The sequence below is a fragment of the Colossoma macropomum genome, unplaced genomic scaffold (genome assembly GCF_904425465.1).
Source record: "Colossoma macropomum unplaced genomic scaffold, Colossoma_macropomum, whole genome shotgun sequence".
Lineage (NCBI taxonomy): Eukaryota > Metazoa > Chordata > Actinopteri > Characiformes > Serrasalmidae > Colossoma > Colossoma macropomum.
Genome location: NW_023494792.1, coordinates 5,508,801 through 5,533,933, shown reverse-complemented (window position 1 = coordinate 5,533,933; position 25,133 = coordinate 5,508,801). Strand labels below are relative to the sequence as shown.

At 39.3% G+C, this 25,133-nt stretch overlaps 1 protein-coding gene across 2 annotated transcripts; it reads right to left on the bottom strand.

The window, feature by feature from the left end:
- On the bottom strand, window positions 1-24,503 carry fbxw11a (F-box and WD repeat domain containing 11a). 2 transcript variants are annotated; one of them, XM_036575660.1, is made up of 14 exons: window positions 24,378-24,492; window positions 20,671-20,775; window positions 15,132-15,200; window positions 13,918-14,137; window positions 12,426-12,612; window positions 9,528-9,618; window positions 9,245-9,382; window positions 8,984-9,102; window positions 6,052-6,301; window positions 4,711-4,829; window positions 4,418-4,528; window positions 3,122-3,200; window positions 2,723-2,887; window positions 1-1,205 (listed from the first exon to the last, which is right to left on the bottom strand). In XM_036575660.1, the coding sequence occupies exons 1-13, from the start codon at window positions 24,414-24,416 to the stop codon at window positions 2,726-2,728; spliced, it is 1,689 nt and encodes a 562-aa protein (XP_036431553.1). In that variant the 5' UTR covers window positions 24,417-24,492; the 3' UTR covers window positions 1-1,205; window positions 2,723-2,725. The 2 variants fall into 2 exon arrangements, with proteins under 2 accessions (XP_036431553.1, XP_036431554.1); XM_036575661.1 differs by lacking the exon at window positions 20,671-20,775 and having other exon boundaries at window positions 24,378-24,503.
- Window positions 24,504-25,133: the final 630 nt, after the last annotated feature.

Genomic DNA, 25,133 nt, shown 5'->3' with positions numbered 1-25,133 from the left:
CATTGTCAAAACATCGCCATAGTCATGTACTTTATTCACAATAAATGTATTTTTTCTTAAAAAAAAAAAAATTAATATACAACACAATTTGTGACAAGACACTTCTGTTTACAACTAGAGTCGGCCCTCATACAGCAAGCAGGCAGAGACAAAGACTGTGTTTGTGATGAGAGAGAGAAAGAGAGACAGACAGAGAGACAGAGAGAGAGAAAGAGAAAATATGTACACTAGCCATTGAGTGGAACACATAGCTCTACACTGCCTAGTGCAAGCATACAATGGAGGACACGACAAGTCCAATTAAATAAAAAATAAAAAAAGAATAAAAACAGTCATAAAGAAAAAGAAAATGTAAGATAAAAAGCAGAAACAGGAGAAGCTGCTTTAGAGGAGACAGAAACTCCACGCTGTCTCACATGCACAACGCTAGTCTCAGCCATGAGAAGAGAACGAGACAAGGCGAGACGAAACGGAGTAACCAAACTCCGTTCTGCCAGTTCAGAGCTGTCGTTCTCCACAGCCTAAAGACGGGAGTGCATCCCTGGTCCTGAGGAGAAGCCTAGGGCCAGGGAAAAATGAAAAGAGAAAGGGGGGAACACCCTTGTGCATCTTTACTCCACCAATCTGTCCATCTAGCCCACTCATTTCATCCTCCTCTGCAGATTCGTCAAGAGTCTCTTTCTCTAACACTGCAGTAAATTCATCCCTTGTTCATCAGCGTGCCCATCCAGCACTTCCCGAATGGAGGCAGGAGAGTAAAACTGTCTTTTGACAGAGTGTTTGGTGTGTACAAAGTCGTGGTTAGTGAACATTGAGATTAAGGTTTTTCCTAACATTATAATCAAAGAATTTCTGAGCAATACTGTGGCAATAGATATTGTCTCAAGCTTATACACTTCATTCTGAGTGTGTGCATGTGTGTGAATATAGAATTAATGCAATATTATAGAGCAAAACTGTTAAAATGTCTGTGTGCTACCTTTGTGTATTGTGTGTGTGTTTCCGTTTTGGCTCAGAGTGTAGGTGTGCATGTGCATGTTTCGAGGCAAAACTCGTCGAGTGTTACTGGAGAAGTTTCTCATCAGACTGGACAGATGAAAAAAAAAAGAGGAGGCGGTTCCCTGGACACCTTTCTGTGACAGACACAGCCAACAGCCAAGCAGCTCTCAGCTTTCCCAGGACACACTGGCACACATAAGAGGCACCTGGAAGAGAGAAGAGATAAAGAGTCAAAACAGTCGGTGGAGATAAAGCATGTGCTGTTTATCTAGAATTGCAGGGGTAAGGGTGTGTATGTGCGTCTAACAGTTATCTGGTGCTTTTTGAGGAAGTATGTATGCATGTGCACTTTTCACAGATGCTCATTTAAAGACCCTACACTCAAAACCATGTTTTTTAAATGGTTAACTCTTGTTGGAGGGCTTATTATGTGTGTGTAGATTGATATTTGTCTCAAATGCATTACATAATGTTCAGTTTTCCGCTGAAAATGCAGGACTTTTTTCGTACTTCTGTAAAAAAAAAAAAGAATTCTTGGTGCACAACGTATCAGCTTAGTTTTTTATGTCACAAATAAACTTGAACCTATCGCAGTCCAACAGGCAGAAATATGTTAATAAGAGGACTGTGATGTGGTGACAGGGAACATCCAGCTACAGAACATGTACTAACACAGATAGCCTGTTTGAGATGTTTGGACTGTGTAGTTAGCCTAAAACAGAGAAAAATGCTGGCGAAATTTATAATTACGACTGAGCCAAATTTGTGTTCATCTACTTAATAAACTGTCAAACGGTGGTGTAATTACGATCTGTGAATGAATAAAAAGTATTAATTTTTAAAATGTAATTTGCTGCTTAACTTGCTATTAGTATGTCTCAAACAAGTTAGTGCTCTCAAGGCTGACCACTCCACTGTTGTTAAAAAATTGGGATCTTTCAGTCATAGGTGTACAGTTTTATGAGGAACCCAGTAAAGATTTTAGTGGGCCCGCTTGCCATGGGTGCGACTGATCCTAGCACTAGAGCCTAGTGCTAGCTTAGCACGCAGGCTAAAACAGCTTCACAAACCACAACACTGGTTCAATCCAGACTGATCCTTCACAGACACAAATTTAGAGAATAAAGGTTAAATTCTGAGTGAGTGAAATCGAGCTGCAGGAATGAAAAAGACAGAATATAACTTGCTCTGTGGTGTGTCTGATCATTTAGTCTGGTAAATTAGCCCTAGTATGACCTACTCCACTGTATTCTCCTCAGCACTGTTCAACATTTAACAATTGTTGTTCTGTTTGTGGTTAAACACTTATTCACAGGTTCATTGAATCTCACCAGTTTGTTTTGTTACAGTGGGAGTTTTGAAAATAGACTAGTGAGAAATAGACTCCTCCATCTCTTCTCCTCAATCAGAGCACAGTGCACTGGGGCAGGGCACTGGTGGGCAGGGTATTTGGGGCGGGCAGGGTAGGGTTTGTCAAACGTGAATAATCAACGCATAATCAGGCAGATTTGGAAATCTTCACATTCTTAATTAGTGTAAAGGTTTAGTGATGCTCCTAGGCCATTTTAGTAGTTTCTTAGAGGGTAAAGTCTATGGGTAAAGTCTATGGGCTAAGTCCAGTGTAAGTGTAGGATTAGAGACAACTTGTTCCACTATTATGTGGGTAAAGTTTTGGCATTTACATAAAAACTAATGCATATATTTTGTGTGTGTGCGTGACTACCTGCTATCTGGAGATATACGTGTAGGTGCGTGAGGGCGATCGTCCCTCTGGCTGCCCATTAGGGGAGACATTCAGGAAGTCCCATATAAGGATGGTGTCGTCATGGGAACTGCTGATGATCTGGAACTCATCAAACTGTAGACGGAACACACGTCCAGAATGCTCCTGCAAGTGGTAACCATGACAACACACACTTAATACACACAGAAACAACACACACACACACTCCTTTGGAAGATCACTTGTTCACAGATTAGTTACAAGATGGGAGGCGTTAACTGCTTAAAATTCTGACCGCAATGCTCCAAGTTCTTTAACAAAACAAGTAATTCCATCTGCCATTAGACAACCTATTTAGTTAGTGCCAGAGACACTACACAAGCACACATACACACTCACCACTAGCGTGCGCAAGCAGAGTGTGCTGGCTGGAGCTCGAGGGTCCAGAGCAGCCTGTAGGTCCCACACTTTAATCTTCCTAGACACAAAAAGACAAAATGAAAATGAGTGACACATTGGTAAACAGGTGTGTGGGTGTGTAAGTGTCTTTGTACATTTTGAAGACAAAAATGCCCTGAATTTGAAGGAAACCCAGGGAAAAAGGAAAAAATTACCCTGACTTTGAAAACCACAATTTGCAAAAGCTATACATTTTCCATTTTTTACAATGAAAAAGGGAAAATTCTTAACAAATTCTTATTACATATACATTTATGTACACAAATGGTTCTCAAATTCAACTATGAAAATCACCATAAAAGTATCTTAGTAAGGTGTTGGGAGACCATAAGCCACCAGAACAGCTTCACTGTTCCTGTTCATAGATTCAATAAGTCTCTGGGACTGTACTGGGGCACCATTCTTCCAAAAATATTCCCTGAATTGATGTTTTGATGATGGAAAGCACTTTCTAATGCATCAGTCCAGAGGTGTTCAGTTGAGCTCAGATCTGGTTACTGTGAAGATAACCAGATGGGGTGCATGTTTTTCATATTCAGCAAACCATTCAATGACCCCTCGTGCCTTATGGATGGGGGAATTGTCATCTTCGAAGAGACCACTCCCATCAGCAAACTGGAGTATAAAAATTAAAACGTAAAATAGAAATATAATCAGAATTTATCTGATTTTTATTAGCCCCTTATATTTGATATCGGAATCGGTTACAAAATTTTCATAGCAATTACATATAAACCTGAGTATGTAATAATGTGCGATATGTATTAGATATAAGGTTAGATATAAGGTAACAAATTAAAGGAAAAACCTGGATAAAGGAGTGGTGAAGCTTAATGAGTCCACAATTCTGGAAAATTAAAAGAAATGTGCATAGGCCACATTTTGTTTTATTTTTTCCAATATGTTCAATTCAGCAAATAAAAATAAATTTTGCGTTAAAATATGCAGAAATGTGTTCTCTGTAGAGGATGTGTAACCAGAGGCACCCTAACTTTTTCACAAGCTCCCAGCCTGCCAATGTACAAAACGGACACGTATGTTGGATGGAAGAGAAGCAACAGTATCAGAGCTCATGACAGAAGGAGGCATAAGCCATTACTCAGAGCACGATTTTAACAGCCTTCTGTTTTGCAGTGTGGTTCAGTCTGTCAGGTACTCAGCCGCTCTACTGAACAGCAGTGTGTCAGCACCAGAAGGCCCGGGCGTGAGTAGTGCGTGAGCGTGTGTGTGCGTTACCCGTCATATGCTCCACTGACGATCCTTTTGTTGTCAAACCGAATGCAGCGAACAAGCTCTTCGTGACCCTCTAAAACACGCAGACATGCGCCACACTCAATATCCCACAACCTGCACGACGCAAACACAAACAGAGGTGTCAACAACAAAGTTCTGCATTTCTAGTGTTTCTATATGTGTACATTATCTCTGTCTTGCACACACATTCTTATCATACTTCACTGATAGGCAGAAGTACCATCACCACATGTGCACATTCACATTCACACGCACACAAACACACACCCACACACCGTATGGTGTTGTCTGAGGAACCGCTGACCACCAGTCTGTCTCTGTATTGAAGGCAGGCGATGCCTCGCTTGTGTCCGTTTAGTGTTCGCACAAACTCACACGTGCTGGTGCTCCACACCTAAACGAACACACATACATGTACTATTAGAACACCATCGTGTCCACACAGAACAGCCTCCTACAGTATAAACACAGGTAATACTGTACATCAATTCAAGTTAAATAAATATGACAACAAATCACTGAAGGCTGTCCTAGATAACCATTAACTTTATATTATATTGAAAAATACATTTCAAATGGCAAACCCAACCAAGACCAGAGCGTCTACCACAGCAACAAGCATGACCCAGCTAAAGTAAACAAGCAATATTTACATATAAACAAGCATTTACAACAGACCATAAACAAATGTAACCACAGTCCTTGCCCTTGTAGTCATCACTGGTAAAGTCCGCAACCAATAGTCAATGCTGGAACAAATAACTAAAGTACTGTACTAAAGCTGTTTTAAGAAGAATTTCACGTTTTTTTTTTTGTTTTAATTTTCAATATATTTTTATGGTTGAGATGTAAAGTGAAATTGTGCATTACAGAAAAACATAACACTATAAGACTTTCTTTACAGTGGTAGTGATAGGATCCAGAGGTCACGATGTCTACAGTGCAAATATAGCAATTGTGTTTACTATCCAAAACAACCAGTGAACCTTCACATGCCTTCTGGGTATTTACAGGTAATGTTGATGGTGAAATAGTGGTGAATCTGAAAACATACGTTTTCTTTGGGGACTATTTTACCTTAACACACTCTGTATGTGTCTCTTTGCCATGAATCTCTTTCATTATGTGTTTATTTGGAAGCAAAAAGTGAATTCACATTAAAATGTTACATATTTTAATGAAAATGGAAATCTTGTAAGTTTCAATTAAATGATCACCATAAACAAGACTGTTTAACATTGAACGGATTTAAAAACCTGAGCTGAAACCTATTAAAAGTTCAAAAGTCACATGGTTGAGAAGTTGTTATTAATGTCAAGATCAGTTGTTATAATAATTTTCTGTACTGCTATCAAAGGAATTAATTCCAACTATGAGCTGCATTAAAATAAAAAGGTAACTGACAAAAATGGCTGCAAGACAGAGGGTTGTAAGCATACTCTACATCTATAAAAGGAGTGAAGCTGAACACTAGCGGTCATTAAGAGCAGGGATGCTGGACTTTGGCCACAGAATAGGAAATTATGCAGTGCTGCTTTCCCAACACTGCAAAGGTTGTACATTCAAATCTTCAATTATAGAACATTTCAAACACCACTATTAAGATTTTCTCTTACTTTTATAGTCCTGTCTCCTGACGCCGAAACGATGTATTTGTCATCAAAGTCAACGACATTCACAGCAGCCCGATGTCCGACGAGCACGCGGCGGAGGCTGATATCAGTGGCAGACGCCATGTCCCACACTGCGATGGAGCGGTCCTTAGAACACGTTACCATCAGCCCGTTACAGAAACGCAGGTGCAGAACTGCCTCATTATGGTGGATCAGAGTATTCAAAACCTCACCGGAGTTTACATCCCACACTCTGAGATTGTAAGAGGTAGAGGAAAGAAGAGAAGAGAACGAACAGGAGAAAACAAATGAGAAGGATAGCATCTTTAACCTGCAATATGAACAAAAACCTTTTAAAAAAAATCCTTAAAAGTAGAGCAGATGCACATTTAGAAAGCACTAAAAGGGTTTGCTGATGAAGTAATTTCCTGATTGATATTCCTCACGGCAGATCCTGCTATTGCCTCTAAATCAGCTTTTCAGTCTCAACTGGCATGGCAAGAGCCGTTGGCTTGAGTCATAAAAAAATCTGCTTCTCAACCAACACTTGACTGATGATTATGTAATTAGTTTTGCATGAGTTAATACATACAGTCCTCCGTAGTCACACTCACAGGACTGATATAAGATTTCTGCATGGCTGCCCAAAGCAATCAAGCGCCTCTTAACAACAGTAAGACAGTGCAAACAATAATAAATTCTGAATGTGCAAAATGGTTTGTACATGACAACTGCTTACATTTCAAGGTGTTTCACATTTCAAATGTTTGTATTTGTCTTTTAAGTGAGTGATGTACATTTGCTTTAAGCCACTATAGTTTATGAAAACAATTTCTGTACCAAAACACTGCAAGTAAATTGTATTAACATAAAAGTGAAAACAGATTTTACAGCAGATTTAGTCAGTGGAAAAGGTGACAGTTAGAGAGGTAAACCGTCGTTAGGGAAGTTCAGTCAGTGTTTCCGTGAAGATTTCTCAGTGTGAGCAACAGAGTATGGTACAGTGAATCTGACAGCAAAAGAGACAGGGTGTGAATGAGAACAATAGTGAAAGCAAGAGAAAAATTAACCTGAAGATGGCCTGTGAATCAACGCTGACTCGCTTAGCATAATTACTTTAATCTAGGCAGGAAATTAAACCACGCAACAATTAGGGATGAGTCAGGATTTTCAAACATTTCAGTCAAAAAGTTTAAAAGCTAAAACTAATAATGATAAATAAAATAATGATTTTTGGTAGACAAATTAGCATCTCTATAACATTATGTCTGCAAGCTGTCTGATCTCTATAATCCACCAGACGGCAACGTAGAGGTTGCGGTCAGAGGTTCTAATAGATTTAATCCAAAGAAGTAAATACAGAAAAACTGCTGCAGCTGTCTAAAGGCTACCACTCAGACTCCAAACACTGGACTTCATCTGTACTCAATCTGTACAATGTTTCTGCATAACGCAGATTCCAAATACTTGACCTTAGAGTTGCTGCTTGGCTTACTTAATTGTCTGCTTATACCTAAAATCCATAACAGTGTCAACTGCAATGTGGCAATAATAAATACGGATCTTTCTATCATTATTAATCTAAAGCAAGGTTGAGTCCAGCCCAGTGTAGCCATTAGCTGAGGAGTAAAATACAATGTGTTAGAGCAAGGAGACAAAAGGTCCAGCAATGTTAACATATTTTAAGGCATCCATTTACGTTCCAGGGTTGCTGCACTATTTATTTATTTCTTTTATTTAAATCCAGTGCTTTTTAAGACTCAAACATAGCAAAAACAATTTAATTTCCACCCCACGCACACAAACTCAAATGTTTAATGTACTAATGGTTATTTTATTCAGTACGGTTGGCTAAAAAAGCATGGATTTATGTCTGAAATTACACAATCCTTGCACGGTCTTTTCAGCGTGTGTCATCCTCTAGCCCCTCAGGACCACTGTCAGCTGCATAGTTTTGGTTGGTTAACTGCTGAATTAGTTTAATTCAGAACAGTCAGCCATCTGATACAAGCCCTTTAATCAGCTGATCCTGAGGGTACCCTAACCTCTGTTTTCACAGATAATACAGCTGCACAATTTAGATAAGATGTGCTAGGTTGCTAATTAGTACCATGCTAAAATTACAGCATTTTAGTATATGCATCATGTGACATTCTGTACTTATACATTTAGGTTTTTCACCTCTTTTTCCAAAATGACCACTTTATAGTTTTTCTTTTTTTTTTTCTTTTAAACTTAGAATGCAGTTTGATTGATGTCCCTGATGATGCGGCTACCAGCTACTTTAATATCCTGAATAAAATCTTTAATATGTGCATAGTACTCAAAAAAGATACCACTGTTGTTTTCTGGGGTCATGTCTAGTGTTGTAAACACACTGTCATTTCGTTTCGCTCCAACGCATCTGCAGTAGCTGCTCCTGTCTCTCAGATTTGAACGCTAACGACATTTTAAAATCAAAAGCACGTTTCCATGATGGATTATTTTCAACCATTCGTGACTCACAAGAGGAAAACATGGCGAAAGTGTATATTCTACATGCTTGTGGCGGGATGACACTTGGGACAAGTGGCAGAAAACAGAACAGAATAGCCGCATACTCACATTTTACGTGAGTACACAAGTCGAAAGGTGGCTAGCTCAAATACAGTAGCAACACGGTTACTGCGGATATTGCACACTCCTGTTTTCCCACCTTACAGCAGCTCTGAACTGCAGACAATCAAACCATTTTGTTACCCTCTGAAAACACACCTCATTGCTGCAGGTTGTGGGAAATATCCATTTATGGAGCCTCAACAACAGTCAAGTAAACAGAGCATTGGACTTACTTTAGCCGATACCCCATACATTAAAATATGACCAGACTTCAAATTAATCTATTCTTAAAATGTCACATAATGGTCATTTTATGATATTCTGAATGTGTGCCTACCTGACAGTGGAGTCTGAGGAGCCGGTCACTATGACTCTGTCATCATACTGCAGACACAGAACTGAACCAGTGTGACCGGTCAGAATCTTCAAACATTCCAGACTGTGCTTATCCCATATCTGGGGGGAAAAAGACAAATGTTTGTTTTAGAAAGTTTAATTAATGTATAATGAACATTAATACTGGTAACCTCTCATAATTGTGTCACATAATGAATTTCAGATGTTTTGTCCTGGAAAGCACATTAACACACACACAGACCTTGATGGAGTTGTCTCGGAGGCCGCTAATGATCTTGTCGTCGTCATACTGCAGGCAGTAAACCCCTTTGCTGTTCTCTGATCTGCACTGGATCCTCTGTAAGTTGTGTCTGCCACAGCGCCAGTTTGCCTCGATAGTCTACGCAGACAAGGGTGAACAAGACAGTTTAAATATTAGCTATAATTACTGAGCACAAAAAAACACCCTAAACCACAGTCCAAATGACTCAAAGCCAAAGGCAAATCCTAACCTACAACAAAAAAATAAATGAATAAATGATCACCTCAATGTCCTGTATAATTTTGGGATAGAGAGAGTGATAATACGAGTTGGGTGGGACTTCATTTGTGCGGTTCTTGAACAAGTACTTCTCCCTGGAGACGAACAGGAAACAAAAACAGATGCATTCTTTGTTTACATCCTTTATGATTGTATCTACAGATAGGTGCTGTTTGCAAAAGATATTTCTTTTGCTCTCTTGGACTCTATAACTATTAATAACTAAAATTACAGTAGACTTCAAGTAAAAGCTTTAGGTAACACATTGGACAGCCATTTAAAATGTAATGATACACTCTGTCCCTCTGATACAGTCCCGTCTTCAGTGAAATCCCATTTCTTTGAAAATTCACACGAATAAAGAGACAAAGCAAAGTAAAATATATCTCATCTGGGGAAAGGCAGCAAAAGGTCACGCTTGCTCTTTGTTTCATTGCTCATGTTCACAAATCTCATGGGGTCACCTGTGAAGAGGTTCCTGCCAATCAAAAATTAACTCAAAGTTAATTAAAACAAACAACCATGACCTTTTCGAGTCACTTCAGCAACCAACAGGATCGTTTTATTTTTATTCATTAGGCATGAATTTCTCATGGAAAACTGGCTGCCGGCAAGGAGAAGCTCGCATAGTCTTGATTAAACATTTTATGATTAATTAATGATAGAAGATTATGTGCACATACAAAGAGAAGAGAATAAATCAATATGTTTTGCACGTCTTCTCAAGGAGCCAAGGCAAAAGAGCTTAAGAAAACAAGATAGCTATGTGCTGTGGCCATAAGCCCTTGGAAGCTAAAAAAAAAAAGGCACCAAATCAGCTTTAACAACCTGATCTCAGTTATATAAGTTTTTACTGACATCTGTTATTCTTCAAAATCGGTTAGTTTAAGAACATTCAAAGAGTAGCAACAGTGATTTGCTATGAAGGTTCAGACAATTAGGAAAATGACTACATCTGTTCCTGAAGCTGTCCTGGAGATCTGCCACCTTGCTCCAATTTCAATCTAACACCGTAATCTAGTTAAGGATTTATTAAGCCTATCACGTCAGAGCCAAATGTGTTATTTTAGGGTTGAAACTCAATTCTGCAAAAGAGCAGATCTCTAAAGGCCACAGCACACTGAACCAACATTCCCGAACAAACACCAACATTCTAATGGTGGTAGATTTCACACTGTTCCAGAGTGAGAACTGACAAGCCTAAATCAACCACTGTGAATTTGGGGACAACATTCTAGAGCAGTGAGAATAGAGAACATTCAAAAACAATGTGAATGGGGGTTAAGAGACTAAGGGTGGGCTGCACCAACAAGAATAAAATTAAACTGAGTTGAGAGCTCATCAAAGATTTGTTAACCTAGGTTTTATTTCAAATCAAGTTGTGCTCCACCACTTAATTTTAAACAAGGATTAACAAATCTGTGATTAAAGCCTTAATCTGTGATTAGTAGCCTGACATAATTTCAACTGACAGTAGAAATAAACAGCAACAGCATTACTCTCCACATGAATCACTGTCAATAAGTTACTTTTTTCCATTTTGAGTGAAAACTAGCATAAAGCGGACAAAGAGTGAATTCAGACATTTATACAGCCCATTATTAGACCCAGAGGCTCTGCGTCGTCAGAGGGAGCTGTTTATTCAAAGCTGAGAAGACTGCTTAAAATGCATACAACACCTCATGGTAATTTAAATCAAAACATTTTAAATACAAACACTCTGTATGTTATTCTGTAAGTTGCACTTATTACTTAAATCTAAAGCCTAACACAGAGAATTATAAGACTAACGTTAGCCTTTTAGCCTGTTAGCTAACCATCTGCCAAGCTATACATCTAAGGTCAACTAGTTCAACAAAATCGCATTCTTGCCATTCTTCTTCAGTCTGTCTTCAGCTGTTTCCGTCTTTTACACACTTTTGTAACTGTAAAACATGCATTAGTGAGATCCCACTGCTGTGTTTATTTTCTTCTATTTTGGTGATGCACACAAAAGCTACATGAGTGCAACATGAGTGCAAAAGCTACATGAGCGCCCCCTTGCGAACAAAACTGTTAACCATAAGTGAGCGAGTTATAAGTCCTTATAAAGTTTTCTATGTTTTATATTATATGGTGGTTATAGTTTTACTAGAGAGATTTTCTGTTCTGCAGAAAAAAAAAATCTTTTGGAAATTTAAACCACTGAAATTGGAAATGTAAATTGAATCCCTGAATGAAGTTTAAATCTGAGTTTAACAGTAACAGTGCAACAGGATGAAATTTAATCTAGATTTACTGTAAAATAATTAAATTGATGGTTTAAATGTAACCCTGATTATTTAAAAACTAGCTTTAAAGTTTGGTGCAACATGATTAATTGATAAACCTTGATTTAATCCAAGTTTATGCTTAATCCTTGTTGGTGCAACCCACCCTAAATGAGGAGAACACTTTAGAACAATGAGAATGGAGGAGAGTATGAAGTACGAACAGTATGAATTGTGGAGAATGTTCCAGAACAGTTCACCAATATGAGATATACCACACCAAATATGAGAAACGTACAGCATACCGAAACAGTGTTTGGGTCTGATGGTGTTTGTTGAAGAACACTGGCTCTTGCCTTAACCCTATAATGTGTGGGGATGCGTGCAGACAGTCTGCTCTATAGTGGGTTAACCTACAGCACTGGTCGCCAACACTCTTCTTGTAGGTTTCAAGCAGTTCAACCCAAGTATAACATCTCATGCAGCTAATCTAATTTAAGGACTTCTGAAGGCAATCATTAGCTGGGGCAGGTGTGGTGGATTAGGTTAGAGCTGAACTGTGCACTGAGGTAGATCCCCAGAAACAGGTTGGTGGCCACTCAATAAGTAAATAAGCTTTCTCTTAATAAGTGTCTTTTAATCTGTTAGCTCACCACTGATGTCTCTCAGACAGTCCTTTCCACAGTGGATCGGTTCGCACCATCCTCTCTATGAGCTTTTTCCAGAGCATTCCCTCTGAGATCACCCTCTGCCACTCTCGACAGACCAGCTCAGCCGAGCACAGAGAACGAGCATCCAGAAACGACAGGATATTCTCCGCTATGTGGTCCAGGCCTTGGGCTAGATAGACACAGCGGGGAAAAAGGTTTAGAAGCAGATAAGGTTTATAGGCAGAGGCGCTTGGATGGATAATATACTGTATATTAAAGCTGACAGAAGAAGTCCTCCTCTTAAATAATTATTTCTAACAACAACTATAAAATAATACAAGGTAAAGGAATATGTTTCCATTTGGTTAACGTGCATGGTGCTGGAAATTTCACACTGCTTCATGATATTATTGCAATTTAATTATTTATAAATTGCATCACTTTTGGCAAACTTTTTAATTATGGTTTACGATTTCACAATCTTGCATTAATAAGAAAATCAATACCTACATGTATAAGATAATACATTAACATATGTACAGTTATGAATGTCATTTGTTAACTGTCAATGTTTGGTGGTTACACATTTTGTGGATTTATGTTTTCAAAAAAAACTTTCATATTCTTCACATTTCTGGAATCTTGCTTTTTTGACAGTCTCACTAGAAATACAATTCTAGGTTTCCACTGGATTTTTTTTCCCCAGCCCATGCGGTTGACTATCGAGGGCCCATTTTAGTACTTAATCGTAACTTTGAATGGATCACATCAACTCGGATGTACATCACACCTATATTACATAAGAGGCCACTTGTGTTAGAACGACTAGATTTGTGTAGAACCATAGTACAAAGCCTTTTCTGTTGTCATTAGATGTGAAGCTTGCAAATTGTATGCTACAGTTTTTAAATATTAAGCATTTTAAAACAGTTTACTTCCATGGCTTAAAAAACAGCATTGAACAATCTTTTTTTGGGGTTTGAAAATGGAACTGCCAATGGAAATTCTGGGCTCTGCTTCTGCAGTTGACATTTTATCCTTTGCCCTCTGAAGGCTTATTTAATAAACTTCACTTGAGCTAACAAAGTAATATAATGGAACAGCTCTTAAGATGGGATCCAGGATTGCCCCAAGAAGAAACAGCGAGGCCAAACAAACGAGGGCATGTTAAAACTGGTATTGAGCTATGAAGGTGCTCCGACCAGTAACACACTAAAACAGCTGCATAAACAAACATCAAATAAAGTGTGGGATTACAATGTGACAGTGTACTGGAACCTTGTTTATCCAGATCTACTCTACAATTTAGTCTTTGGTGAAACTGCTACTTGTTTGACTAAGATTCAGATAAGATCCACAATAATACAGTGTGTTGAATATATACACCTTATTTTTGAATATCAGCACTTGTCTAGTTCACACAAATACCAACCACTTTATGTAAAGAACGTAAATGTTAGGGACAATCATAATGAATGTACTGGTTTGAGTGTACCTGGCAGCGCAGTTATGAAGTCTCTCTGTAACATGGGCTTGAGGTAAGAGTTGATGTGGCCATGCTGGTAGTGGCACATGCGCGAGATGAGATGCTCCACAAATTCCACTTGGTCAGCTTCTGACCACTGCTCGAACATCTGGATGCACATCTCCTTCTCCTTCTCAAAGTTCACCCGTGATGGACGTTTCCTTGAGCCTGTCAGAGTACCATTTCCAAGCTGAACAGCAGGGGGCAGACATGGGTCAACAAGGTTTCAGTCTCACCACTTTGAGGACAGTGGGTAATAACAAAGTTGCTATGGAAATATTCTTTTATCAGAACTAGCAGTTAAAATTACCTATGCTGAAAGCAACATTAAAAGCCTGCTACCAACCACACATAGTAAAACTCTTAACATACAGTGAATAAAAATATAAATGCACACTTTTCCATTACATTTTTCCCCAGAAATGCTAGTCAAATGATAGTTACACCAGATACTAACATGGGAATTCTGTTTCATAACTTACCCTTTTTTGCAGTATTTCAGTAAAATTCTTTCAGTAAAAAGTGTTGCATATACATTGTTTAAAAGTGAATAAGTGAATAAAAGTGAATAAGGGTGTAAATTTCTGATGTAACAATGATTCAACTATAGGCAGTTCTTTGGTAATGATTAAATTGAGGTGGGTAGAGAGAAGATATATACGGTTATTGTGATAACTAAGTCATAATATGCTATTATAGGTATATATAGGTGTATATAGGTATACAATTACAGACTGTAGTCCTAATCACACACATTTTGTCAACCCTCTCTACCCCATTCATCACTGGTCATTTTCTGACCACAGGACCACTGCTAAGCAGATATTATTTGTCTGGTGGACCATGCACAACATAGCAGTGATACTGACATGGTAGTAGCATAGTTGTGTGTGGCGCTGGTATGAATGTATCAGGCACAGTGGTCTTGCAGTGGCTTTTATCCCTGTCAGTGTCACTGCCACCCAAACACATCCAGTCGAGAGAGGTCTGTGGCCAGAAACTGACCACTGATGAAGGGCTAGAGGCCTGCTAGCCCTTCATCAATACGCAAACTGTGAATAGCAATACATGGCCAGTAAGGTGGGCCTACAAAATAGGCGTTTCTAATAAAGTTGCCAGTGAGAGCATTTAAGTAACCTGCTTGCACACGTAGACCAATAACACTTCTTCTTTCACACACAGACCTTAAACACTGTGGTCTTCTTTGGCGAGAGGTCATCTGTCAGATTCTGCGACTCCATCACTGTTAAGTTCTATAAAAAGAGAGGAAAGTCCGAAAGAGAATATTAAAATGTGCTTGTAATCATAAATAACTTTTACAAACTTTTGTGTAAAAAAAAAAAAGAAGAGGAAAAGGGTCAAACACAAGGGAAGTATGATCATTAACAGTGCAATCTGGGTACGTCATCCATGACAAGTGCAGGTTTATCATAGACAATCGTGGAAAAAAAATAAGCAAATAAAAACCACAAATGAACAAACAAAAAACCCACATACACACATTCTGTAGCATATGGCCTTCTCTGAGCTAATGATTCCAGGCTATGTCTTAAAGAAAGATATATGTGAGTCAACAATTTATAAATAACACATAGTGAAACGCTTACACTAACGTTGGTGGACAGTAAAAAGGAGGGAAACAATCTATGACAGTGGCTGTATTAGTGTAGCCTAGTTAGCACTGGATATGACATCTTTTAGCAAATACGTATTTATGGGTGGGTGATATGGCAAATAAAACATCACAATACTTGTAAACATTTTCATGATGCATAGCTTGTTTCATATTTTGTTTTTCAGACAAAAGTTTAAAAAAAATTACAATTTGAATTTTGAAGTTCATAATTTGCAAAAGTCCTAAAAAAGCTACGTGTGGCTACGCAGTTACTACAGTCTGGCGGTTGTCTCTTTAATAAGGCTCACTGAATTGGGGGAAATACAGAATGGCAATTTTCCTGACCAATAATGTGATTTTGATTTAAATGTCATTATTTTCTATAAATTAAGCTCCAGACACCTCTTGATGTGAAAACTGCACTCCTTTAAACTGCAATTTCGATATAAACATTTGTTCAGCCTTACTCTTGACCTAAATGTGCCATGAGCAATCCAGTATTCCTGAGGTACTAATGATCCTATTGATGTACAAATATATGGTGATGTAATTTATTACAAGAACAATAATATACTGCCATACTGTCCTCTCCTAGGTGTAATGCTGCTCTTCCTCAATAAGGAAACCTGCACAGGCAGGCAAACATGGCAGAGCTGCTGAACTTGAAGAGCTTTCAAGAAGCCGTTAGTGCCTACACAGTGAGTGGGTGTATGGTGCGCCGTGTGCTGCTGTGCTGCTCACAGTTTCTCTGTGTGCAAAATAATTAGAGCTGCCCACTCCAAATGGATACACAATCCGAACTCTCCATCTCTCTGTCATCTCACAAATACACAGTGTACTCCAACACTTAAAGGCAACGTATCCTTTAGTTTAATCTTTGGGTCCACACTCGCACATAAGCACACAATGGAGCTTTGACGCACAAAACCAGATGCATGCTTAAAAAGTCAGATGGCACAAGTACAGGCACAAATGTGCATACACAAACGTAAACCGTACATGCACGCACTTGAACAGATGAGAAAAGCAACCGGACAGGATGACGATCATGGTGCGTCAGATCACGGAGGTTCAACAACACCCTTTTCAGATACCAGAGCCACAGCACAAAAGGGCAGAAAATGCTGACAAAGGTATTATTTGAACCACTTTTGCAAACGTTCATCAGATGGAAAAAAAATATCTGTGATGGCCAAATTTGACCAATGTTTCCTTTATGTGTCTATTGTTTAAAAGTGAATAAGGGTGTAAATTTCTGATGTAACAATGATTCAACTATAGGCAGTTCTTTAGTAATGATTAAATTGAGGTGGGTAGAGAGAAGATATATACGGTTATTGTGATAACTAAGTCATAATATGCTATTCTAAGCATACTGCAGGTAACTACAGCGCTTAAAGATCACTGAGCAACTGCATGTTTCATGAAAGAGGGAGCATAATTTGTTGTTAACGAATAAATGAACTGCTCTTAAACACAGAATAAAAATCACTGCATATGTAGTTTGACACCTTCTCAGAAAGTAAAATGCCATGGTACATATTGTGATGTCATATTTTTGCCATATCACCCACATCTAGGTATGAAGTATCAAGATTTCTAGATGATTACACTGCACTAAAAAAAATGCATTAAAAGTTCTTGCAACTTTTGTACCCCTTTTCGTCATGGCCAATTCCACCTGCTAGTTAGATCTCCCAGTTACACGGAGCTACCAAGCTGGAAGAGAGAAGGCTACCATGCTTCCTCCGAGAGACACAAAACCAGCCACCGAATATTTTCCAACTGCTGCTAATGCAACCTTCACTGGGCAGCTGAACACGTTCGGAGGAAACTGCTAACTGCAATTCTGGTATGTGAGTTAACAGGGACCAGCACTGGCCAGCACTGAGTGATATATGAGGTGGAGAGTGAGGGCCATCATATCCACCAAGAGAGAACAGAGCTGATTAAAACTATTTTGGCCAAAAAATGAGCACATACTTTCTAATCTATTTGACAACAAACAATTCTCACATTCCTAATTAAATGCACTGGCACTGTTACCTTCACAATAAAGCAATTCATTTTAATACCCCTAATAAAAAAATAATCTCTCTAAATTCAGAGCCATAGCATTTGCACAAGCTGCAAATGCATTTTGCACTGCTCCAGGAGCCGTGAGGGCTGGTGTTGAAGCCTTGTCTCTTTCAGTGACATGCAGTGACCCAAAAACACACAAGCGCACTGTTGTTTCAACTGTGCTGAAGATCATTACAACAACTGAACAGACAAGGCCATCTCCAATGATCGTTTAACCTAAGTGTGTGTATGTGATCTTCATATGAGCAAATGACTAAAGAAAAGAAAAGGAGGAGGGTAAAAACAGAGAGACAGAGACACACACAGGTGAAGCCTTAATGCTCGAGCAACAACTGAAGAGCCAAATACACCACACTACTATAAAATAGATACATATAAATAAATAAATATTGAAACCTATGTGGCAGATGATACGTCCTAAATCTGCATGGTTCCCACTCATCTACACACCCCACACCAGTTGCATCCTCCACACTATTGAGCGTAGATGTTGTCTTATCCCATAGTAGATAAGCTTATCTGCTTTATTTAATCTATCTATCCATTTTATCACAATAATTATTTAAAATTATTTTGGATAATGAGTAATAAAGGGATGCAAGATATCAAAATCATATCAGCAACAGCAGATATTTGCTCAAAAAATGATCAGCATCAGAAATTTAGATTTGACCATTATTTCAAACTGATATTTGTTCCAGAAGAGCAGAATGTTTAGGCGATGCTTGACTACTTTGTCTGCATTTTATTTGTTTAACTCCATTTGTAACCCTATAGGAATAAATGCTATAGCTTTCTGTTGACACTAATCTATCTTGGTCGTGTTGCCGTTGGCTGGAGCTTAACTACACCTTTAGAACTGCGGCTAATGATGACTTTACCTACAACTACTGGCCTGGAATCTTATACACATGAGCGTGTTTCTGTTACAGAATTCTCTTTATCTCCAAATCTTTACTGAACCTACTCTCAAGGGCACTTCAGCACGACAAATCTTCCCAAGAATAACCTGCTGCCTTAAACTGGCCAAATCAAGCGACTGCTGATAATGGAGGGACCATGTCAGTCCACAGTGTCTCCAGGGTGGGCACTAGGGGTGGGCAGTATGGCAAAAATGAATTATTGTGATACTCAAAGTCATCTTCACAATTCACCATATGTTTCACAATTATTCAGTTTTCTATCTTTAGTCAACCCAATATTACTACCTTGCTAGTATATGTTCCTGATCATAATAAGCACAATTTATTATACTATATCATTTAAAAGACAAAACACTCGTCTTTTACTATGAAACTGTAATGACTTGCGTCTGCTCCTAAAACCTTATCTAATTTTTGATTACACTACTGCGCACTAGCAGGCGAGGAACAATAACATTAACCAACAATATCATGTATCATGTCCCCCTTCCACCACCCTCAAGCTCATGTAGCTCCGAGACCCTCACTGATAGCATGTTTCACTTGGAAATATATCAGGGAACCCCCCCCCAAAAAAAGGGTTATAACGTATGGGTCACGTTGATGTTTCTTTTAATGAAGCATGCTACCAGCATGGGTTCTAGAAATACCAACAATTCTTGGAATGTGCTGAGAAAGGCCTGCTGTGATTTATTTACCTGTGATAATGATAATGTCTCCGTAACACGTCTACTGGCTTGTCTTAAGATTTTCATATGTATTAGCTGTGTGACAGTCCTCACAAACAGGCATGTCTTTGTCATGGTTACAAATATCTCTGCTAGAACAAATAATTGTGTTGATACAATACTGCTGGCATGCCGAGCCGCTCTTTTGCATGAAAGAGTAATGACACTGAGCCAGGAGACCAGATATAAGGTCGCCAACGAAGACTTAATCCTCACTAATATATCATAGCCCTTGTGTAATTATCGCTACCCGCTCCCCTTTAATGCTGTTACTCTCACAGATAACAAGGCACAACATAAAGAACTGGACAGAAGAGGGAGCATTCAAGCAAGACAATCACATAGATCATCATGTTCATGCAGAATTTTCAGGAAACAAAACTTCTGTCTTAAGGGTGTAACGATTCCAATACGGTACCAAAAAAATAAAAGAAAAAGAAAAAACAGAAAAATGAACATCTCTGATACGCCCCTCTGTCCCATCCAAGCATCTCTTATTTACCACCAAACCTGGAAACCACAGTCAATGATGAACACTAGGCATCTGGGGGCATTCTGTCTGATGTTGTATTGTTTACAGTTCAGCTGTGTTGTTTTAAAAGATCAACAAGATATGCTATGCTTTGTTTTGGAATCAAGTTTATATTTTTCTAAACCAAACTAATCCGTAGAATATATAATTAAAGCTCTATAGGATTGAAAATCACACCAAACCTGAATATACATGTATCGTTACACCCCTAGTGTGATTAGATCCACACCGTCAGAAAAAAAGGTACTGTGCAGGTACATTTTTGTTCATCAAGGTACAAACAACGTAAATGTACCCTGAAAGGTACAACAATCGTCTTAAGGTCTAACTTCGCACTTTTTTTTTCCCTCAGGAGAAAACTATGTATTTGTATGTTTTTATAACCCAATGTTTTAAAACAGAACAGTAAAAATAAAAAGCCTTGCATTCCCTGACTAAAGGTACTGAAAACGTAACCTTGAGGGTACCATCCCAGTGACAACTGAGCTACAACTCCAGGGACAATGTAGAACCTTTTTTTCTGAGAATGTAGGTTACTCGAGCAGGCCCAGACCCAGCCTAGAGTGGCCATCCAAACCAGAAGGAGAGCAGGAGGTGAAGGGTGTGGGGGTGAAGAGTGTGTGTGTTGGGGGGGCAGGACAGAGACATAAACAATGGGCAGACAGTGGGAAAACAAGGTCATAGGGGGTGAGGGAAAAGAAACTTGTGGGCCAGACAGGTTGGAGGGTGGTAAAGGGAGGGGCAGCACAGAGAGGAGGAAAAAAGAGGAGAGGAAAGGAGGTGGAAGAGGGCAATAAAAACTTAAAAAAGAGAGAGAGGGAATATCAAAGAGGAGAGCAGAACCTGGTTGTGGGCCCGGGAGGTGGGGAGGCTCTGCAGACACCTGAGAGCACACAGGCTCTCTGCTACCGAGGAACAACCCAGCCAGAGAGAGCGAGGCAAAGAGCACTGTGTGAGAGAGAGAGAGAGAGAGAGAGAGAGAGAGAGCGCGAGAGAGAGAGAGAGAAAGAGAGAAAGAGAGAAAGATAGAAAGAAAAGAGGGAGGAAATGAGCCGTGAAAAAGGAAGTGTTAAGGGAAAAGCAAAAGGGTAGTTAATATTGAAGGGGAAGAAAGAGTCACAATGTGGGTGCCATTTATTTAAATGAGAAGATTAAGAAATAGCGAGCAAGAGAAAGAAGAAAAAGAGAGATGGAATGAAGTGAGAAAGGGGGGGGAGTGAGAGAGTGAGGGGAAAAAGAGGGGAGGAGAGTAAGTGGGGGAAGTGAAGGAAGGGAAAAAACAGTATTAGAGCAACATACAGTGAGCAAATACACACACACACACACACACACACACACACACACCCGCACACACCCACTCAACTGCAGACAGTGCTAGACACACACAAGACATTAAAGCATTAGGCCTATTCATTATGACGTGGGTTGGGGCGTGAGATAGGGTGCAGTTAGAATTCAATAAGGACCACCCAATCCTCTTCCATCCTCAAGGAGTGCTCGGGTTAAAGAGGAATTTCACTGATTTTTCAAAATTTTCACAAACTTCAAATCACCGAGACAAAATGCCTTGACGTGAAATGCACCGCAGACAAACTGGCCGGATTTCTTTACGATAGTGGGGAAACCAAGAGACATGACGTGGACAACGCAGATATATTTACAAGCCAAAACATTCAATGAACCTACCTGTGTCTTCTGAGTTTTTTTATATGTAATGCTGATAATGATGGTAAATGAGTAGGGATGCACGAATATAGGAGTTGTGGGCTTCTGCTAAAAGCCATTATTTTTTATGAACATGTCCAGCAATACCGACATTTATAAAAACAAACATTTATAAAAAGTAGAAACTAAGACTAGATCCACCTAGATAAGTATTATAGAAAAAATGATACATTTATTTGTCGAGGCATACAAATACAGTAAAACTAATAAATGCAGACATCTTAGTACAGAAGCCAAGTATGACCTAAATGTCTACTCTTCTGGAGTACAACAAATATTTTTATCAAATATCAGTTTGATATATTGGTCCAACGTTGACTGTTTTAAAGCAAATATGCCGATACAAATATGATTCCAATATCATTGTTCACTATAAATTAGTGGTAAAGACCAAAGCCTCATCTCAAAACTATCGTTAAATAACGTCTGAGGCATCAGGCAAAGCATTCATAACCATTTCATGTAAACGCTTTTTGTGATGTAGCTTTCAGAGCCATTAAACACTTTAGACATTAGGTTCCTGTTGCCAACACCGAACAATTCTGACTTGTTAAATTTCTCTATAACAGAGCGTTTCACATCAAACCACTCTGATTGACAGCTTACATGTTAACTATTGACTTATAAAGACATTTAGAAAAATCAGTGGAATTTCCCTTTAAGATTAACACAGCACACACACACACACACACACACACACACACAACCCCACCCAGAGTCAAAACACACAATTAAGCAAAGTCGCCATCAGGCACAGACGTGTGTTTGTTTGAGTAGGTGTATTTGGACTGGACAATAGATCTGATGTAAAAGAAGAAGGGACACGACGTCAGCTAGTCCATTTACAACGGTCATGCAAGTCTAAAAGTAAAACAGGTCATCATGATGGTTAGTTAGCAACTAATGGTGACAGTGGTGTCCTTGTTGGATTAACCCACATCTCACTGAAAGAGCAGCAGAGTATTGTAACAGATGCAGTGTTACACATGGTATAGCGTGGTGGGGGTTGGGGAGGTGTTAGGCCATATGTTGAGGTCAGCCTGTACAGCAGGACTGAGGATATTAATGATGAAGAAACGAACAACAACAACCCTAACAAATCACATACTGAGACATCGCACACACCATGTAACATATTTTAGTTCAGACAGACAACCCTACTGAAGTGTCACTGATAGGGAGCAAGCGACGACCTTAGCAGAGCAAGCAACCTATCTGCATTTTAAAGGGCCCATATCGTAAGAAAAAAAACAAATTTCCTTGTTTATTTTATGATAAGAACTTAATGCAGTATGTGAACATCACTAGTGTCAAAACATAACATTCACTCCACAGGCCGTACAGCCCATATGCTAAAAACTAAGCTGCAAAAACAGGCAGTTTTGAGTTAATTGTTTTTGTGATGTCACAAAACCTACACATTTACACGGATTTAACATCCATCAGTTCAGCCCCACTTTGAAGTTATAAGGCAGTGTTTCTGGACTGGACAGCCTTTTAAATGAGGCACAAGAACAAAAGCAGCCAATAAGACCAGAAGTCGTTTATACACAAGTCTTAAAAGTACAGTACCAAAAACCTGAACTTGGCATGGGGGAGAGACACGGAGAGATATTAGAAGATGGTAATGTAAAAATGAACTAGGACTGGTTTTGAGAAATAAACCCCACAAATGGACCTTAAATGAAATAAAAATACAAAATATGGGCCCTTTAACATCCACTAACACTAGTGTGACAGACTAAAAACTAGTCGGATTAGTTACTAGCTGGCACATCTTTCTACTCTCTTAAAAAATGGTTCCTCAAGGGTTCTTTAGTAAAGAAAATGGTTCTATATAGAACCATGAACACTCAAAAAACACTCTGGACGCTTAACCGGTTCTTTAAAGCATGGTGAAATGGTTCTTCAGACTGATGGAGAATGTTTTGTATATGGTTCTATATGGAACCTTTTTTTGAAAATGGTTCTATACAGCGTCAAAAAAGGTTCTCCTGTTATTACAAGCTTGGCATCGTTACAATAGCAGAACCCTCGCTGACCCCTTTCAACCCTGCACAACACATTCTCCATCAATCTGAAGAACCACTTCACCACGCTTCAAAGAACCAGTTAAGCACGCAAATGGCTCTAAACAGAACCAGTGTCTTTACTAAAGAACCTCTGATGTACCACCTTTTTAAGAGTGAACGCAGCAGGAAGAGGAAACTAATTAAACCAAACGCTGCCAACGACGGTACATCAATTTTCAGACGAGTACTATGAGAAATCATCGTAACGAGGTTCAGGGATTTGTCTAAACATCTGTCCAGTCAGCCACCGACCTAACAGGGCTAACAGGCTGAGGCGGTGGTGAATTTGGTAGAAGCTGAAGAGCTACATGGTCAAATGGCGCAGCAGCAACGCCGCAATGACCGGACGGCTCCCTCAATATTGACGTTTTTCTGTGAACAACAACAGCGAGGCCGCCGTACGCAGCTGCTGTTCTGCGACACGGTGAGTATCGACGAATAACAGCCGTTTCCTTGACTGAATCCACACTCGTAGCTAGTAAACAAGGTTCTGCTGATAGACTAATTCGGCGGCATTCCTACAGACAGCGCTGAATTATCCACATCCACATCAGACCCGTGAAATACAGCTAGCTAACCTAGCTATCCAGCTAACCTAGCAATCCAGCTTCCCCTCGCTCAGCCCGATAACTGACTCGGAGTTCGTCGAGCAGCTGCGACCGCAGCCATACAGAGTCAACAAGACCGAGGCCCTCGCAACCCCGTATTCGGCTCACGACAGGGTTCATGTTTGTGTGGTTGTAGTCAGCTCACCATCAACTCTAGCGTTTTGTCCTCCATCTCCGGCTCCATGTTGTTGTGCCGTCCGCCTCTCGCTGCGAAAATGGAAACCACTCACTCACCAAACAGAGAGCAGAGCAGCAGCAGCAGCAGCGTGAAGACAGCGACCACTCACGACCCCTCCTAGAGCCGCTGTCAAAATAATGCGCCTTCATCTCACTCCTCACTCTGCTGCGAATAATAATTATTGTTATTAAATAAATCATAATAAATAAATAAATAAATCAGTAATCTCAGATTATCCTTTGTCTGATATATTTGTACATAGTAGAGAGTCTTCCTACATGGGTCCCTCCTGTCTCTGTATCTTCTCTGAATATTTATCATGTTTTTGACATGTTGTGCAAATGACAAACTTGAAACTTGCAATCAATCAATCAATAAAACTAGTCTTAAAAACGGTTATTCAAGGGTCGGTAAAGACAGTGGTTCTGCTATTGTTACGAGGTCAAGCTTGTAACAGTAGCAAAGCCTTTTTATTGCTATATAGAACCATATACAACACATTCTCCGTCAATCTGAAGAACCATTTAATCATGCAAATGGTTCTTTGAGTGTTCATGGTTCTATATAGAACCACTGTCTTTACTAAAGAAGAACCATCTTCTTTTAAGAGTGTGGAACGACTACAAGGAAACTACAACATTGCTATACTCTTTAAAAAGATGGTTCTTCAAGGGTTCTTTAGTAAAAACAATGGTTCTTTATAGAATCATGAACACGCAAAGA